At 35.5% G+C, this 19,340-nt stretch overlaps 1 protein-coding gene across 1 annotated transcript; it reads left to right on the forward strand.

Annotated features, from left to right (window-relative positions):
* The first annotated feature begins 17,728 nt into the window (after positions 1 to 17,728).
* On the forward strand, positions 17,729 to 18,991 carry LOC110857714. The gene is made up of 6 exons (XM_022106328.2): positions 17,729 to 17,915; positions 17,991 to 18,115; positions 18,246 to 18,277; positions 18,345 to 18,467; positions 18,530 to 18,677; positions 18,738 to 18,991. Exons 1-6 carry the CDS (start codon positions 17,794 to 17,796, stop codon positions 18,806 to 18,808), a joined length of 621 nt encoding a protein of 206 aa, XP_021962020.1. The 5' UTR covers positions 17,729 to 17,793; the 3' UTR covers positions 18,809 to 18,991.
* The last annotated feature ends 349 nt before the right edge of the window (positions 18,992 to 19,340 follow it).

Genomic DNA, 19,340 nt, shown 5'->3' on the forward strand with positions numbered 1-19,340 from the left:
TGTGTAAGAAATTAACGATGAATTATTCAAAATTAACAATTTATTTGGTGCATACATCGGAAACAGTGTTTTTATATTGCTAATTAAAACAAAATTGAATACGTGCAAATTGACATTTTTTCAAGTGACAAATAAAACTTTGCAATGTCCTAAGTAGAGTATGTATCACTGTATCGCACTGTATCGCACTCTATGTATCAACCAAATAAATATTTACCACACAAACTGTTATCACTATGTAGTCTATCAATTCACTATTTATAAACAAAGTTTGCATCAATAAAGTTACATGCAATGCCGAATCTACACCGAGTGATATATTATCTACAGTCAATTTTTAATACATTTGGTTTGACACGATTAAACTTCTTGGATTTTCTTAACCGCCGGTTGCTAATTTTGCAATTACAATTAAGCAAGGCAAGACAATTTGTACGAGTCGGTTGAAGTAGCATTCTCCATTCATACTTGTATCCCTCAATCAGAAAAGAAATTATCGCCAAACAAATCAGACCGGCAGAGATCATAAAAATCGTTATAATTCCTCCCCCCATTGTCAACGGGGCTACGGTGGGGATCGTATCGTTTGAAACCGGCTCCCTCCCAACCCACATGTTCCTAGCCATTTCCATCTTTAATCGCGAATAAATACCGGAGGACACCAGCGCCTGAAAATTTCTCTGTACAGCAGACACACTACTTCTCTCTGAACTTCGTCCACCACCTTGAAACGTCCACCCAAACCAGGTCGGGTCCAAGAGACGCTGCCCAGAATGGAATTGCTTGGATGGATATTTTTTAGTTAGAAAGGCCATCTCACCCTGTAGTATTTCTAGGGTTGCAATGAAGACACTTTTTATTTCACAGTTTACAACATCTCGTTCAACCAGGGCTTGTAGCTCGGTTGTGGAATAATTTATCCTTGTTTGATCGATCCTGCTGGGAAATACGTTATGAATTGGATTCATAAGAAGCAGAGTCAGAATGTTCTCTTTCCCAAATGGAATCTGAGGATTTTTCATGGAGATTAGTTGTCGAAGGCGATAATTTTGGTATTGTGCGAACACCATATAACGCCATAAGTAAGTGCGTCTAGATATAAAGACTTGCATTCGAGGGGACAACATTCTGTAACACTCATCTAATGCAAAAGGATTTATAAAAGTTGGCATTGGATTATAGAAAATGTTCATCTTGCCCCAATAAGCTTTATAATTTTCAGACAGAATTTTCTGTCAAACTAGAAATATCCGCGGGCAAGGCGGGTTTATCCAATATGTGTCTATTTTGACAAATAAGGTCCTCAAACGTTTGAGATCGAGTTTGTTTAAGCGGTGCATTCAATTCTGAAATCATTAGCCCGCTATAACATTCTGTAATTCAGCCCAAATTCGGATTTTTAAAAACGCTGTAACTTTTCGAATTTTAATACGATTTCAAAAAATAAACCCAATTTGTGTTCAGAATTACATCCCTGAAAATATAAAAAATCATTTAAAAAAACTTTTCATTTTCAAAAAAATATCGTTTTTTAGATTTATAAAAATTCGGAAATAGTATGAAAATATTAAATTTTTACAATTTTTAAAAATGAACTTTAGTATTTTCAGGGATGTAATTCTGAACACAAATTGGGTTTATTTTTTTTTAATCGTTAAAATTCGAAAAGTTACAGCGTTTTTAAAAATACGAATTTTGGCTGAAATTTTTTTTGAAAATTACGCCAAGGGCGTAAACATGCACATTCAGGAAAACGAAAAAATACTGGTACACTTATTTTTGAGCGTGAACAATTTAAAATTAGTCCGGTGGATATCGGCGATAACCACCTCACACCTTCTCATTGTAAGTATTTATTTTTTAATTTATACTTCCATTCTTTTTATGAGCATGGTCGACAATATGTTTGATCATTTGGTTGCAAAGCCAGTCTAGATTATATACAAACTTCGACAAATCGTGTTATGAATGCTTACATCTAAAAGCGTTACGTTAATTAAATGGCTTTCAACAAAATTAATATTTACGTAAAGCAGTTTCATGATTTTGAGCTTTTATCATTTATGTATTAAAAACAGACAGGAATCTTTGACGTATGTAACCCAACCAAAAATACATTTCCCAACCCACGATTATTTTGATGGAAACAAATTTTAATTTTTCCAAAATTATATTCAGACTAGCCTATAAGCCCGTCCTAAAGACGGGCCACAAGAAACTTTTCAACGCTGCTAAGGAATTTTCTCGTCTTGCAATGAAATTTTGTCGACTTGCTAAGGAATTTTCTTGAAGTTGCTAGGCAAATTTTTTGATGTTGTCAAGGAAATTTTTTATGTAGCCAAGGAAATTTTTTATGTTGCCAAGGAAATTATGTTGTTAAGGAATTTTTTTAACGTTGCTAAGGAACTTTTTTATGTTGCTAAGGACATTTTTTATGTTGCTAAGGACATTTTTTATGTTGCTAAGGAAATTTTTTTAACGTTGCTAAGGAATTTTTTTATGTTGCTAAGGAAATTTCCATAATCCAAATGATAATGATAATCATAATCATAATGATAATCATAATGATAATCATAATCATAAATTATAATTATGATTCATAATCATAATCATAAATTATAATTATGATTCATAATTATAATCATAATCATAATCATAATTCGTATCTGTTCCCTGATTGGTAGAGCAGGAAAATCAACACCCAATCAGAATGCAGGAATGTCAGGGAAAATTTCACGGGACGGACTTTTCGAAATTACAATATATATGCAACAAAATCTTAGTCACAATCATAAATAGTCATCTTCGTAATTATCCGTCGAAGCCACATGTAAATATACAATTGGATCACAGAAATAATTCGATAGCAAAATTTCCTAGAGGGTGCATAAACCATTTCCCAATTCGCTTATACCATAAACTACAAATAAATAAAATTCATGCGTTCCTGGCTGCAATTGTTAAGAATCAATTTTATTATTACGGTCTAGGTAGAGTTGGGTAAAATTTACCCAAACTTGAGTTACACATAGGATCATCCTATTAGGATGACACAACAATTGGTGCAATTTATTACACCAGGAGAAAATTTTTCAGAAATTTATATAAAGTATGTATGTATGTATGTATGTATGTCTTTATTGCATAAATGGCCAGTAGCCTTTGCAAATCACAAATTTTCATTATTTACAAGATTTGAGAATATTACATTGAATTGGTTTTAAAGGTAGTCAGAACAGAGATCAAAATATTTGGAGACATTGATCCAGAATAAAAATATATTGGAATAAAATTTCTTGTCATTTTGTGTGTAATTAAGCAGATTGATTAGTTTTTCGAGTGGTTCACAGTTGTTATCGGTAATATAATTGTTAATGAAGATGAGACGTTCATTGGTTAAAGGACGACATTCAAACATGTAATGTTGGACGCTGTTTGGAGTGTGAGATGTGCACAAGGGACATCTTGTTTCAAGTTTTATGTAGTGGGGACCAATTTTAATGCTGTAGCGGTTAAGCCTAAGTTGGGCAAGTAGTTGGACCATGTGTACAGGTAGATTGAGGTTGAGGTAGTTGGGCCTTGACCCGTCAGTTTGTAGGTATTGGTAGAAGGGAATAAATGATGAGTTTCTGCACCTCTCGAGGTCATGATTGAGAAGTTTAGTTGCATAATTAGCGATCATGGAGTTTCGCGCAGCAGCTATAATAAAATAAGAGAGGAGATCTTGGGTGTCGATGTTTGATAATTCTTGGATAGTTGTAATTATCTTAGTTGGAAATTTATATAAAGTGTGAATAAATAATTATGTAATTATCTGGTTTGGAAACCATGTGAAAAATAATTATGCAATTATAATATTAACCTTACTTAAAGTTTTATATCTCTCATTTATGCACTCAATTATGTATATTGCATTCGTGAAAAAAAATTGTTTAATTATTGCTTTACGAAAAATGGCAATGTCGCAAAGTTTTTTCTTAGCAACTTCCGCAGCTCCCACAGCTTCCGCAACTTCCACAACCTCCCTCCAATGAAAATAGATGGAAGTGCATGTATGTATTTATTTAGCCTCGTAAATATAAGTATACATTTTTACTATAAATGGCTCAAAAATAAGAATAGAATTACGGTTGATGCCGTATCATCTTCCTCATCCACATCCTTTCCGTACGTGTGATAGATATAAATGGCATGAACAAGTCCGGGCAGGTAAAATAGTAACGTAAGAAGTAGATTTATCAGGGCAAAGACGTATACTTTAGAGGATTGTTTTTTCTTTAATTCTTCGCCATTGAGAGATTCACTTGGTTGTATGACTTTCTCCTTATCGGTGAAAAGCAGTACAGAAATTGGTGGAAGTAAAAATATCACGCAACAAGTGCAGCAACAATCGAATCGGCAACAATTTTTCCGACAATCCATTTTAAATATGGCAAAGTTATGGAGACTATAATAATTTTTTGACGATTGCATACAAAAGCATGTGCGTTGGTATTGGCTTCAGCTGACTATTCTGTTAAATGAAACGTGTACCAGATATGGTCCCTTTTGGGTTTCGTTACTTATTGATAAGCCAGATAATTACATAGTTATCGCTGTAATTGCCCTGAATCGACCAAAGAGCTGAGTCATGAACAAGTTCCTTATCTGTTATTCAGTTGGACTGATAAGTGTAGATATGTATATGTAGGCATAGGTATGTAGCCTAATTTTACACAATTTTGGTACAGTTTGCCTCAATATTACGTGTTCAGCTTGAGCAAACTTTGTATGCATAAATGGTTTAGTCTTTAGCACATGTGCATTTAAATATATTTATATACTTATTTGTGTATGCACAAAGGTACGTATGCATATGTTTTATATATTTGCTTACACTGATGAAAGTTATTCATAATTTATTACTTATAAGCAAACAAGCATTATTCAGAATTATCGAAAATGTGTCCTCCAAAAATACAAGATTTACCCAAACCTTTATGCATTATTAACTTAATAATATTAAGTAGCTTCAGCTACTTTATATCTACGTCTTTTTATGTCTACGTCGTCTTGTCTACCTCTTTATGTCTTTTTACGGACGGACAGACTCTATCCGTCTGTCTGTCCGTCCACCTGTCTGTCTGTCACCAGGATAACGGGAGGACGGATAAAGATTATCGAAATCGGTTTTCGACATTATACATACACTAGGGAGCAATATTGTTCGGGCAAGACTAAACTCAAAATTTAAATTACAATAAGTAGTTAACTGGTGATGATATCGATTTCAATTCTTTTGCATTTTATGCACAATTTAGTAGTCTTTCAGTTGTGTTAAACCTATTTTGGAAAATGGATCAAATTTTCACATGATCCACATAATACTGAAGAAAGTCATAAAAAAGAGAGCAAAATTATTCGGATTTTTTCGTAAAAACGCTAATATATAAAAAATTTGTTGTGATAAGTAAAAATTGTTCCACATCTTTAATTAACCATGTTATAGTCTTCTTAATTTTGCAAATTTGCAACTTGGAAGTTCATGGGCAGAAAAGCTGGAGCAATTCTTATTGCGGTACTCGGCCTCATAATCCAGCATTGGAAATATAATGAAAATGGGAACAAAACGCAATGTAAAAATTCCAAAATACTTCGGGAACTTCAGGTTTCTTCTTGTTTCTATGATGTTTACCGGTGTCTTCGTCTCTCAATATTTTTAACTGATTGAGGGGAAAGGGAGGGAAGAGATACAAGGTTTTTGATTGATTTGATTGGCTTATTAATAGGGGGTGGGTCTGTAATGCTTTGGGGAGGATTTGGGTACAATGGAAAGACTGAACTTGCGTCCATTCCACCAAGAACAGATTCCCTAGGCTACCAAGAAGTCCTCAAGGCAAATCTCATTCGAGAAGGTCCAAAAATTGGAGGGAGAGGGTGGATTTTCCAGCCAGACAATGCTTCAATTCACGCTTCTCGCTCCACAATGGACTTTCTAGCGAGGAAAAACGTTCGGACTTTGCCCTGGCCAGCAAGAAGTCCCGATCTCAATCCAATGGAGAATCTGTGGGCCGAACTTTCGCGTCGAGTATATTCACACGGACGTCAGTATCGTACCAAACAAGAACTGGAACGCCAAATTCACGAAGAATGGGCGAACATCCCATTGGAAACTCTGCAGAATTTGAATGATTCAATGAAACGACGGATATTTGAGTTAATTTTAGTCCAGGGAGGTTTCACCAAATATTAAAAACAGCTTATTGGTCAGGATTCAATTAGGAATTAATATTAAATTAATTAAAAAACGCCCTATCTCTTAGTTTTGAGACAGTAAAATTTGACTAATTTTGGAAAAATATTAAAATCACAGAAAGTTGTAGCCGAATTTGAATGAAACTTTGTGGAGACATGTGGCAATAAATTATCTATAATATACCCAACCCTCAAGACTGAGGACACGTACGTCACAAAATAAGAGCATTTTCAATTTTCATCTCTTACATTTGAGACAAAGCGTACTGTACAGAAAAATTCAACTTTTATCTCGTTTACACAACAACGCGGAGCAGGACCCCTCCATGCCCTTGATTGTGGGGGGAGCAACGCTGGTAGAAAGTACTTGCCTATATGTCCTAGTAACGTCCTACGATCGAGTACCCATCCCTGTTTTAGCGTTTTTTTTCGTTGTGGCGATCGACGTCTTCATCGTCATTCAATGTTTTTTTCAAAATTTTATCATATCCATTCACACAATCGGTGAAATTGATTGAACAATTTCGAAAAGGAGGAGGGAACACGTGGGAAAATAAGTTTATCAAGTCATGCTCCCCTTTGAAAGTGGGGTTGGGGAATGACACATTTTTCGATAGATTTACTTCTCTTATGATTTGGAAACTGGTTATAGATATTCTTATCACGTTTTTATTAATGTAAATTAGATTAAATTTCTGGTACATAAATAATCTTATCATTATTGCGTAATTTTTAAAATCTGTAATTCCTATTGAGTTCCACGCATTTTATGATGATTTGTCTCGTAAGGGGTGGTCCATAAATTATGTCACGGTGAGTATGGGGGGGGAGGGGTGCCAGGTGTCCGTGACAAGATGTGACACACAGGGAGAGGGGGGTTCAGCCGATTCGTGACATCACGTTTCCCAAGCCAATTGTAGTTTCCACTAAAATTGGCTTATAATTATGTAATACTTGTTTTTGACTAATAAGTATTAAATGTTGTATAAGCATTAAATTGATGAATTTGAAGTACAATATTTAAGAAGCGTCATCGCCATGTGCTAATTTGTTGGCCTTTTTACTTCAACTTTTTTTTGTCTAATTTTGTACTTCGGACAAGATAACCTTAACCGAACCTAGGTTTTGTTTAAATTGATCTCATTCGACCGACAAGCTCATCAAACAACCTTTATTACAACACAAGAGGTGCAAATTGAAATTCAAGCGAAATATTTTGCACTTATGTAATTAGCGAAAACCCTGCAAATTTAATGAAATTTATAGTGCGTGTCAGCAATATTCGGCTTTCAAACTTTCAACCCTCATATCTTACCTTTCATCCAACTGAACTTTCGAGATTTTTAAGTGTTTTCAAATATTTCGTCAAAATTTTAAATAATTTCCGCAAATTCAAGTTTTTGCAAATCAAACGAAAATTAGCTAATTTATGAAATGTCGGGAAAACTGAGATTTTGGCGTGAAGTCGTGACGTGACAAGGAGGGGGGAGGGGTCCGGTGAGCGTGACAAGGGCGTGACAATGGGGGAGGGGGGGGGGTCCAAAATAGGGGGTTTTTTGCGTGACATAATTTATGGATCGCCCCTAAAATGTGGTAAACATAATGTTTAAAAAGCTATAAATTACACTCATTTGTTGTTACCAATTTGCTTAAGTAAGTAAAAGTTCTCTTAATCTCTGAAAGTATCGCAATATTGCATTTTAAACATATTTATTGTGTTTATCATCTCTTAAAAAATTTTGCTTTGGGAGAAGGCCCCTTTAGCAATCGCCGCAAAATGGACTTGGCGATTTTGGCAGCATCAACGACGATAGACTGATATAAAAGCAAAAATTCTACATTATCAGCACTAAATTTATAATCTTGGGTACGACAGATTTAATGAATAAGTCCATGTGCACACAATTCCTTTCAGTGAGTTATATTGACTTTGACTTTACTTTATTTATGTACCATCACCTTGCATTGTTCAAGAAGACAATTGCGAAAAATTATTTTTACTTTAAATTACAAGTCGACGTATGAATTTATATACATACTGAATTATTAATATTTACCAGTATCATCTGACACTTCGCACTATGAACATTTTAACGATTTTACATAGTTTCCTGGTTTTAATGCAGCTCAAATTGTCGACAGCGTTTCACCAACATTTTATCCCCCCCGTTGAAAATGCAGGGGGCAGATCAAAAACTCAGCCAAATTCCTTAAGAACGATGTAAAAATATTAAAAATTTTTCATTAATCGATTCAACTATATATTCCACAGTTTTACAGCTTCTCACCCGTCGACGGGAAATGGATTGAGTCAAAACGCGTCACAAGTTGGGGAACTTGGGGTCAAGAGGAATTTTGTTCGAAAGGAACATACGCATATGGTATTATGGTCAAATATGAGGAAATAGGGACCACCGATGACAACACGGGGATTAATGGGTTTGCCTTGCTCTGCAAAGAGGGTAATGAAGAACTGAAAATAATTCATTATGGTTCTGTATTTTTCAAATTATATATTGAGAAATTATCTTAAAAACTACATACGAGGATACGAGAGCAACTTTAATTTCTCATAAAAAAAATCATAAATTATTAAAAACCTGGCCACTTATGTTGAATTCAAACAACATATACTCTTCAAAATCATGTTACATTTTGAAAAGTATTCGCACTCTGAATTTTGTATTAACTAAATCAAATCTAAATAACATACGTACAAATTGATTAAGAGTAATGATTACGACGGATTTACCGTAGTTTTATAAATTGTATAATCGCGTTTAGTTTTCAAAGGATAACATAAATATATAAGTTCGCAAGTCATAATATACGTGTTGAATTAACTAAATTATTCCTTTGTCTCCAGCTAATGGCTTTCCCGTACATTCTCACCCTTCTAGTAGAATTGGACCGTGGGGAGAGTGGATAGAATGTCACTGCCCTGCAGCTCCATTTAATTATCTCACGGGGTTTAAACTCTGCAGTCTCCCGCCACAAGGTGATTCTGATGACGTAGCTGCGTTCGGATTTGATATGGAGTGCTCCATTTCTAAAGTGCACACTTGCATTTACAAAGCCAATGTATTTTGCGGGAATTTGATATCGTGTCCGAAAGAGTACCCTCGTATTTGCGGGATTCGAACGCAAGTTGAGGCAACGTGGATTAGTAAGTTGTCGAATTAAAAAAAATGGGGGCCAAGTATGTAATTGACATACGTTGTTTGTTCATACAATTTTATAGTTGGCGATGACACGGCGCTGAATAATGTGAAATTCTATTGTTGCTAGATAATAATTCCATATATTGAATGTGTTGTTAGTAAACTGTAGGTGAATAAAATAAGGTTATTTACATTAAGGGTATTCAGGACGAGTTCGCATGGAACGTTAGCATAGTAATGTTCCAAGTCCGACGGGAACGCAGGTACAGTTACAATGATGGGATATGTACATACACTCAAAACAAAACGGTGTCAATATATGACTTAACCGCCTTGGTTACAATTGTGATTCCGAGTGGTAATGAATTTTTTCCGTCCGGTCATAACATTATAACTACCGGTATCAAAATCATCAAAACTCGGATTGAACATTGTAACCAAGGCGGTTAAGTCATATATTGACACCGGCGGTGTTGATTCGACAAATTTTTATTTTGAGTGTAGGATAAATAGGATAGACGAGCCAGATATCAATATCTATGTATCTACTTCTCACGCATTGATACATTTTTCGAGTTTATAATCCTGACTAGTAACTTACATATATTACATAATAGTTTTTGAGTATAGATACGTACAGTGTAAGTCTAATGTATATATATGTGCATAAAAATCATTAATTATTTAGCAGGCTTGGGCAAGATGCTTTGTTTTAAGATACAAGATAAAGATACTTTTGGAAAAAAAAATCCAACATACAAGATGAAGATACTATGTTCTCTGTTTTTGCCATAGTACTAAGTAAAAGATACTTTTTAGTATTTGTAATGATACAAGACAAGATAAAGTATCTTAAATATTCCACAACATACAAAATACTTTTGATTTTTTCAAGAGTTAAAAAAATAAAATTTTATTTTTTGCCATTTAGGCATCACCAGTAAGATGAAAGTCTTACTTTTGAGTAGCTAGACATTGAAAAACAGTTAGAAAAAATAACACACATATTTTTAAAAATTACAACGATTACTATTACCTCGTACCTAATACCTCATAAATCATAAGAAAACCGAACTTTAGATGTCGTGGGTAACATATTTTTCAAAAAGTATCTTGTATCTTAAAAAGTATACTAGATACTTTCCTCTTGATGGAAATTATCAGATACAAGATAAATACTCATTGACCATTTTCCAAATACAAGATACTTTGGGCTGGGGCGGCTGGAAGATACAAGATACGAGTAGTATCTTGTATCTTAAAGTATCTATTCTGCCCAAGACTATATTTAACTGCCTTAATTGATCATTAATACGAACACTACAAATATGAAGCTGTTCACAAATGCGTAACTTATTAAACACTAGAGCTTATAAAACTAATGCATACATATGTACGTAATTTATTAAACAATATTACTTATTAGCTTACCCCATGAGACCAGAAAATTCCAAATAAACAATGGGATATTCCTGGTGGTTTATTAATTTGGAAAAAACCTATATGAATTATGCAAATCCTAATTCTTCTGGCGTCATGAGGATGAGGGAAACTGTTTCCTGAATACAAAATTATTGCACTACCAATGGAGTCAATCTTTCCACGAAATTCGTACCAAACTGAAGCCTCACGGAAACCAATGACTTCAGCGTCTTCCTATTTACCCTCGTTTTACACACCGCTCTTCGGCCTGCAATCCAATTAACCGTAATCTGGTTGACTTGTCCAGTCGCAGAAAAGCAGAATAACGTTAAGCACAACATTGTAAAATAAAGTAATCCGCATGCCAAAAGCGTTGAATAGTTTGATGAATTTGCCATTTCAACAAGAGTAAAACCTGAGAGAATCTGAAATAATGGACCGAGTAGAGCTAAGGTTAAGAAAATTCGGTCTCGAATGCAAGAGTTGAGGGCCTTTTCATATATCTGAATCCGTCTATAGAGAATGACCTGATTTTCGAAAGTGTCCCCACTCTCTGTCAAAACTTTGCAATCCAACCATAACCTGACTACTGCAGTGGTCATAAAGAAGTTTATGTAATAATCTCCACCCGTGCCAACCACGTGGAACTGAACCAATTCTAGAATGGCGAATCCCATCCTTGTTACAGGACCATACATCCTGTCCAATTTCCATCCATTGCTTTGGCTTGGATGGCAGAGCAAAGAAATTAAGAGTGGTGGTACGCAAGGTGAGAATAACGTCAACATTGCAACAATCAGCGGGATGATGAAAGAAATTATGAGAATGAATTCCAAGAAGAAAGCCAAGCAACTGAACAGGATGAGTTCTCGATGTGCAGCCTTTGCAGATAAATGTCCTGAAGAAAAATTAATGTACAGGGTGGTTTAAATGTCAGGTTACAATGGAAAATTTTTCAATGGGATAAATTCGTAAATCTCCATTAGTTACCGAAATTTTGCCTCTGAAATTCTATATTTTAAAAATTTTGTCATCAGTGTTTTGATAAAGTTTTGATAAAAATTAATAAAAATCTCAATTCCAAATCCGTAACTAATGGAAATTTAGGAATTTTTCCCTTTGAAAAATTTTCCATTGTAACCTGACATTTAAACCACCCTGTATATGTAAAATTAGGGGAAATTTGCATTTCATACTGGCTAGATGGGGCTTGTAAAATTGGGTTTGAACTATTAGTCTATACTTTAGTTGATATTTATGTACATATACCATTCCTTGCCGCAATGAAATTCCAAACCTGAGCCAGAATGGGATCTCTTTTAAGGTCGATTCGCCACACGAATCCCATCGTGTAAGCCAACGTCAAAATAATTCCGATCGCTAGTTGGGGCAGGGTAGATGTAGATGCCAGCCTCATGACCGAGATTACCTGGCAAATCCAGTGGATAAGGTGAAGTACAAGCCAAACATAATTAATGGCTTGGTTGCTTTTGTTTGCTGGTATGATTTGATTCGTTTTTGCGTCATATGTTACAAAGAGACATTTGTAAAAGTCTGAAATTTGGAGGAGTTTTTTAATCCTGGGAAATATTTTTTCCATCTTATTTAAATAAGTTGTATCTAAATTGTTTGAATTCAAAAGTAAGAATGAACGCGTATCTAAATTAAATTTGTCGGATAGTTGAGCTATCTGGGATAAGGCTTTGAAATATGTACAAGACCCAGTCTGATATAGCTTTTCACGAATACTCTAAACAATCCGATTACAGGAGTAGTACAAGTCGGAGAATATGTTGTTCTACCCCAAACATAATAGATAAATTTGTTGTAGGCTGTAAATGAATTTACCACCACGGTGGTCACAAGTTGAACCGCGGGATTTGAAAATTTTACCGGTCAATTATAAATTTATTACCATGGCAGTAGAGGTAGAGTCACATATTTATACATGTGTAAGTACATATATACATACTCTTGCTGATACATATACTCGCACTCAGGACTGTCACCTCATCTGCATAAATCTCACTATGCCCATTTTCGGCGATACCAGCTTTCCATGTTGAATAAACTATATGTCTCTCGCGAATGTGTCAAAATATGGAATTGAGGTGCCAGTCCTGAGTGCGAGGATAGTACATACATAATAATTACTGTTTGTTAACGGATTATTTAGAGTGTACATGACTTATTTTTTGTTTAAGCTTCTTAGATCGTCGGCACGTGTATTGTTTTGCGTTTGGACTAGTCAAACAATAATTTTATCCAGTAATTGTATATTCCCTCTATGCCTAAGTAAATAATTTGTTATTTTCCAAGCAATTAGCGAAAATCAGTAAATCTTGTCAATTTCATTGAGATTGTTAATTATACCCTGTGAATGTGCATACTCTCGACATATGTATGTACTAGCGTATAAGCTCGTCTCCCGCCGGGCGAGAGTGAATTTGATGTTAAAAAATCCACCAATTAATATTATTGCTTTCTTTACTTTTACTTCTGTCACGGAAAATTATTTTGCTTCCGTCGCAGACAAACATTTCCAGCTTATAAAATAGATTCTTAAACCTAATTCATGTTTTGAATATTTTGATAATGTATTTGAATGATACGCTACTTTAATTTTATTGAATTTAAGCAGCGCCTACACAATTTTCTGATAAATTGAAGACATTCATTAAAGAAGCACATTTTTTATCTATGTATATATACATAAGCCCAATTCGAAGTAATTATTGATCAAAATGATAAACACAAAAGCAGTTTCGCCTGCTGTTTACATGCATACGTTAATAAATTACATGTAGGATGCTCGTCGGTCGCATGGATTATTAAATGAAAAAGATAAAGCCCCGAATTTATTGGTTTGCAGTTCAAACCGGAGATACATATCTTCAATTTCGGAGAGATTTGGGATGCTGTGAAAATATTTTCGGTAGCTTGCAATCCGTCTTATTTATAAAAATTTCTCGAAATAAAGAAAAAATCAATCTGTACAAATCTTCCATACGTTTGAAACATCTAGCAACTTTTCGAATAATATTCTCCACCAATGCAGTGGCAAACTTGTGCAAATTATGGAACCAAAGTCTAACCATACTTCTGATTTCCCTTAGAAATATGGCAAAAGCTAACCCTTCACCTATCATGAATAGGTAGAACACTATTCCAAGATTTGAGACTAGTACTTGAGGTTGAAAGTGTTCATTTATTCCTTGTTCTCTCGATCTTCGAGGTAGCATCAAATTGTTAGTAAAGGTTCTCCATTTCCAGTAAATTCCGGTATCTAACAATTTCAAAACCCCGCGAACTACCATTTCAGCCGCGAATTCAGATATAACAAAAAATTTCCTCTGATTAAACGCCGTTTCCTCCAATTTGACATATGGTCTTCTTTTAAGGTGGGATATTTCGCCAAGAATATGATCCTGAGTAGAATCAATCTCATCGGTCAAACCAATAAGTGCAGATTTTTTACAATTCGCCATAATTTCTACGCCATACTTTTGTCCGTCCTCGTAACTCCGGTTATTCTTAGGATCACCAATGGGGCTGAAGTATGTTTCCGACTCGAAATATACGTTAAGTTCTGGATCATTCTTAACTCGAGAAAATGCTCGGTCGACTTGCTCCTGGGACAACCTTGAGCTATTTACCCGTACCGCGTTGCGACAATGTCTCTTTGCTTTTCCCGTCATGCCATCATTAAAGCAAAACTTATTGTCCACAATTTCCCAAAAGACGGGAAATTGTTCGATACCTCCGCCAAAAGTTCCGTTGAGGGCTATGGAAGCTAAAGACGACCGCCACAGCATTAAGGAGATGTACATCAAAATATTAGACATAACACGACAATCACAATTTTGACTGATAAATGGTTTAAAATCCACGAAACGGAAGCCATTGTCCGTCATTGCGTTTAAACTCGTGGGTAAATTCGCCGTCAGTGGGGCCGTTATATCGTTCGTGACAATACTTTTGTAAACGTTGCCGACCAGAAAAAACGCAAAAGTCCAAACTAACAGCAGGCCCGTAGTACACTTCGACTTGGAAGTTTTACTACTGTTTTCGACAACTATGCCAAAAAGGGCGAGAAATAGACCCTCTTCAGCTACGAGTTTGATAAATACACCCAAGCTTATGAAAGAAACAATAATTCCGATCCATACCAGTACATCAAAAGGGTTCAGGAAGTTCGAAAACGTGACATACTCCACCATTGGAGAACATGTGATAAACGATATACTAATATTTGTCCAGAATATTGGACGAAGATCACGTCGTATATGCAAAATCTGATCTTTTTCGTCCAGCGAGATATCCTCCATGCCTTCCCGCCCAGAGGGATATTCCGCCTCCAGGAAGATTCCATCAAAATAGTCAGGTTCGGAAAAGATTAGACTCGTGTTAATTTCCAGATACTCGTAAAGGATGGTTGTCACGACCATGTATAAAATTTGGTGAACATCATTTTTCAATTCTTCTCTGTCGTTTAATATAGACCTGAAATCAAACTTCCACTGATCATACCCGTTGTTTCTGCTGATTTGCCATGCAAGAGTTTTGTCAGCTTCGATAACCATGAAATCTACCAAGGCAGCCGAAATCCTGCCATCATATATCGACGTTTCTACTTGCCTTGACCGAATACAGTGGAGACAGACGTGAAACATTCGATTGGGGTTATCTAAATCCTCTGTAACATAATATTTCCGCTTTAGGATTAATATGTGACTAATTTGGTAAATTCGTAAAATAAAGTCAGAACACATTCGTGCAATGCTTGAATCTAATTGTGAAAACGAAGAGAAACCCGGGTCATAATGGAAGTAGTCAATTTCCCCCATGTAAACTAAAGCGATAGTCCGATGATAGTAAGGTTTCGAATAGTGTGTAAACCGTAACTCATCGTGCAAGCTTTGGCCTCTCGGAATTGGTTGAGATTGTATAGAATTTATCAAATATGTCCGCAAGCGCCACAATGGTAAGAAACAAGAGTCGGATAACATTATGACGAGAAGCTTACAATAAAGGATTTGACGCGTTTGGGAGGGCACAAAGTCCGGGAGGAGGACACTTATCGGAGGTACGTTACTAGGACGTGTCTTCATTATTCGCTCTGGGTAAGATAACTGGATGGGATGGATGATTGAAGGAAGCTGGTAGAATTCTGAGGCGTACTTTTGGCCAAGGGATGTCATAAGGATGTGACAAGAGGGAAAGTTATTAATTTCCTGGGAGAATTGAGCTCCAACAGGTTCCGTATTTATGAGGAGCAACACGAAACTAATCATTGTTGGGAGTGAAGTTTCCAAATATTTATAAATTTAATATGTATAACTCATCATTAGATATTGTTTCCTTGTATTAATACTTGTCAGTTTTTATTGTATTGGATATATTCGTATTTCTAACATGCCCGTTGTAAAGATGTAATCCTTTATTTCATACCATTGCATTTGTCTTGCTTATTGAAAATTTAACACAGTTCTGTGTTAAATTTCTTCTAAGAAAGACTGAACAATTATGAAACACTCAGTACATACATGTAAACGGAAAGGCAAAATAAACCGAAAACAAATCAAACACCGAATTAATTACACCCAGAATTAGAAACCCAGAATTAAAATATATTGTGATTCTACTGAAATGGTTTTGGTAAATAATCCCGTTGGTTTTACCATATCGGAGGCTAATCTTTACGCACGGGTACAATTTTTATACACCGCAAGCAGTACCAAGTTTACCCAGAAAGAAATTCCTAAGCCCTAAGGACGTGAGTAAACCAGATTCTCACAGGGTGGCCTTATCGAAAAGCCATACATATTAGATGCAGCCAGCCTTGAATTGTGGGATGAGACTGACAAGCACGAACTACATATCTATAATATAAGATATAAATGTGTATAATGTAAATAAATAAATAAATAAATAATCCATTTATCTGGTTCATTAGAAGAGTGGTGTGCTATTAGACGATTACATTTACTGATATTCTCCGGTGGGAGGTTTATCTAGTTGGAGTTGCTTGGTAATTTCTAAATTTCTTTATTTTTTCTCCAACCTTTTCACGGCTTTGCTTAACTTTACAGCAAATCTGTATATATAATAACTGATAAGTACATTAGTAATAAAGAACATGGTACAGTTGTTTCATTTATTTATAAATTCTAATCAAACTGAATTGACAGATCGTCAATGTCATGCAAACTGGATTGTTTGTTGTTGCAATCAGGAATATGCTGCATGTAGAAAGTTTTGCGCAGGGCAAAAGGGGTGGAATTTTTTGCACTCTACATATTTGTACACTGTTAAAAATCTGAGTAAAATATTACCGTACAATCGTACTCGCATTAACTTGGCAATAACTTCCCACGTGATTACACAGTAGTAGTTTGTTTTAGAGTGATAAATATTCCATTACCACAACCTTACATGTCTACGAAAAGGCCAATTTTTGTAATCCATTTTTTCCGTCTTTTTCCTTCACTGTGCAAAAATCGTGTTATCGTTGGCCTCAATATTTTTCTTCAAAGGGATCACTTAACGGAAAAGTAAGTATCATGTGATTCCTAATTTTTGGCTTTATTTTCTGATATGACTCGCTACGTACATAATCCTGGCGTAGCTTCCTAAAAGGTTCATTGTCGGAACAGAATTTAAAATTGATTTACATACTTTTCAAAAGATTAACACAACCTTTAAGAGTGCATACTTCTCGATTGCAATGCTCTTAAACAGCAGAACGTAGACTTATCTTATGCTAAATAACTCATGCTGATCACATGCTTTGTATCGCATGACGAACTACTGAGTACATTTGACAATTTGTGATATACATAATTGAAGGTGGTCAAATGAAAGTTGATAACAAACCACTTGAGCACCATATAAATGGATGGGACATCGATACGAGCTGTATCACAACTAATTTGCTCTCTTACCAAGTAAAAAATCTTGTAAGTTTGAAGAGATCATGAATTTCTACGTTATTTTTCCCCTCCTCCTCGCCCAAGTTTACTCTCACGGGTATTTGAAGGAGCCCATTTCGCGAACGTCGCTCCACCTCAGGCCCGAATTTGACGCACCGCCACCCTAGTAAGGGATAAAATTGGGAAAATGTAATATGTCTTTGGCAAATTTAATTTATTACTTTTCACATTTTTATCTCAGCTACTGGGACAATTCGGCTATTTGGTGTGGCAATGTGAACCAAGATTTGGCTCTGTCAGGGTGTGGGAGATGTGGGGATGTTCTAGGGGAAACGCACTTCCAGCAGGGCGGCGAATATGATAAGGGTATGGCCCTGTAAAATTTATTATTATTAATTAATCATTTGCATAATTGATTTCGGATAATTGATTGCTAATTAACTACATAGTATAAGGATTGATTAAGAAGAATGCATCGGATAATTTGTATTTTTAGGGATTATTGTCGCCAACTATACGGCTGGATCGGTAAAAATTAGCAAATTTAACAGAGAAAATACGGTATTTAATTGGTCGTGCTGTTATAAATAAATAGATCATTGAAGTTACCGCTAATTTCCAAGCCGCGCATTATGGCTCCTTCCAAGTCGAACTTTGTCCGCAAGAGGAGGAAACCGACTTTTGCTTCCAGCTCTTAAACATTGTCGACGGAAGCGAGGTACAGAATTTTTGATTTTTTTAAGAAATATTTTAAATTGACTTAATTTCTTAATTTTTTAGCAAATCCGTATCGACAACAGGATTTGTGTGCCACATGATAATTCACAAAATGTCGATGTCATAGCACACGTCCTTCTCCCGGCGGGGGTTCGGTGTAACAGGTGCACTTTGCGGTGGACGTATCGTACCTCATATCCAGGCTGGGAAGGTTAGCGTGTAGGGATTTCAAAATTCTGCTGATTTCTAAATATTGCGATTTTATTTATAGGCTATGACATCTGCTTCAATCCACATCCGGCTCAGGTTTTCCGAAATTGCGCAGATATCGGGATTTATTAGTTAGTATGGTTTCCTTAAAAGAATGTTACTTACACATTTGTTCAAAATTACACAACTAAATATCTAGTAACAAATTGGATTAAAATTTGCAAGCTAAGAATGTTATTCAACATTATTACAAAGTCTGGGCATAATTTTGGACATGAGACCATTCATGTATAGTAATAAAAAGAATAGATCGTACCTTTACGTATTTTTAATTGCGACATGAAACCACGCACTTAGAGCTTCGGTGATCTGCACGCTGTTGTATAAACTCATAGGCGAATAATTCTTCGTCGCCGATTTTTAAGGTCACCGCACGGTCAAAGGTCAGAGTTTTTCCAGCAATTCAAAATGAGAGGCCAAAATGAAAACTTCATGGATTTTTTTGGACTTTCCAACATTTTTTATTGAATGTGACAGGGATTCACAAAAAAAATGAGCTATCATACGACCGTGTGCGATTTTTTTTGACGCCCACAGGAATTTTTCGCCATGGACAGTTTTGAGGGCTAAAATCGTGACCGTGGCGAAATTCAAAGAACTGAAA

Source organism: Folsomia candida, unplaced genomic scaffold (genome assembly GCF_002217175.1).
Source record: "Folsomia candida strain VU population unplaced genomic scaffold, ASM221717v1 Fcan01_Sc019, whole genome shotgun sequence".
NCBI classification, from domain to species: domain Eukaryota; kingdom Metazoa; phylum Arthropoda; class Collembola; order Entomobryomorpha; family Isotomidae; genus Folsomia; species Folsomia candida.

Bases quoted from the DNA above. Each gene is read 5' to 3' on its own strand.
- LOC110857714 (XM_022106328.2), top strand. From the start codon at position 17,794: ATGAATTTCTACGTTATTTTTCCCCTCCTCCTCGCCCAAGTTTACTCT. The intron at 17,916-17,990 runs GTAAGGGATAAA...TTTTTATCTCAG, and splicing joins TTTGACGCACCGCCACCCTA to CTACTGGGACAATTCGGCTA. The intron at 18,468-18,529 runs GTACAGAATTTT...TTAATTTTTTAG, and splicing joins ACATTGTCGACGGAAGCGAG to CAAATCCGTATCGACAACAG.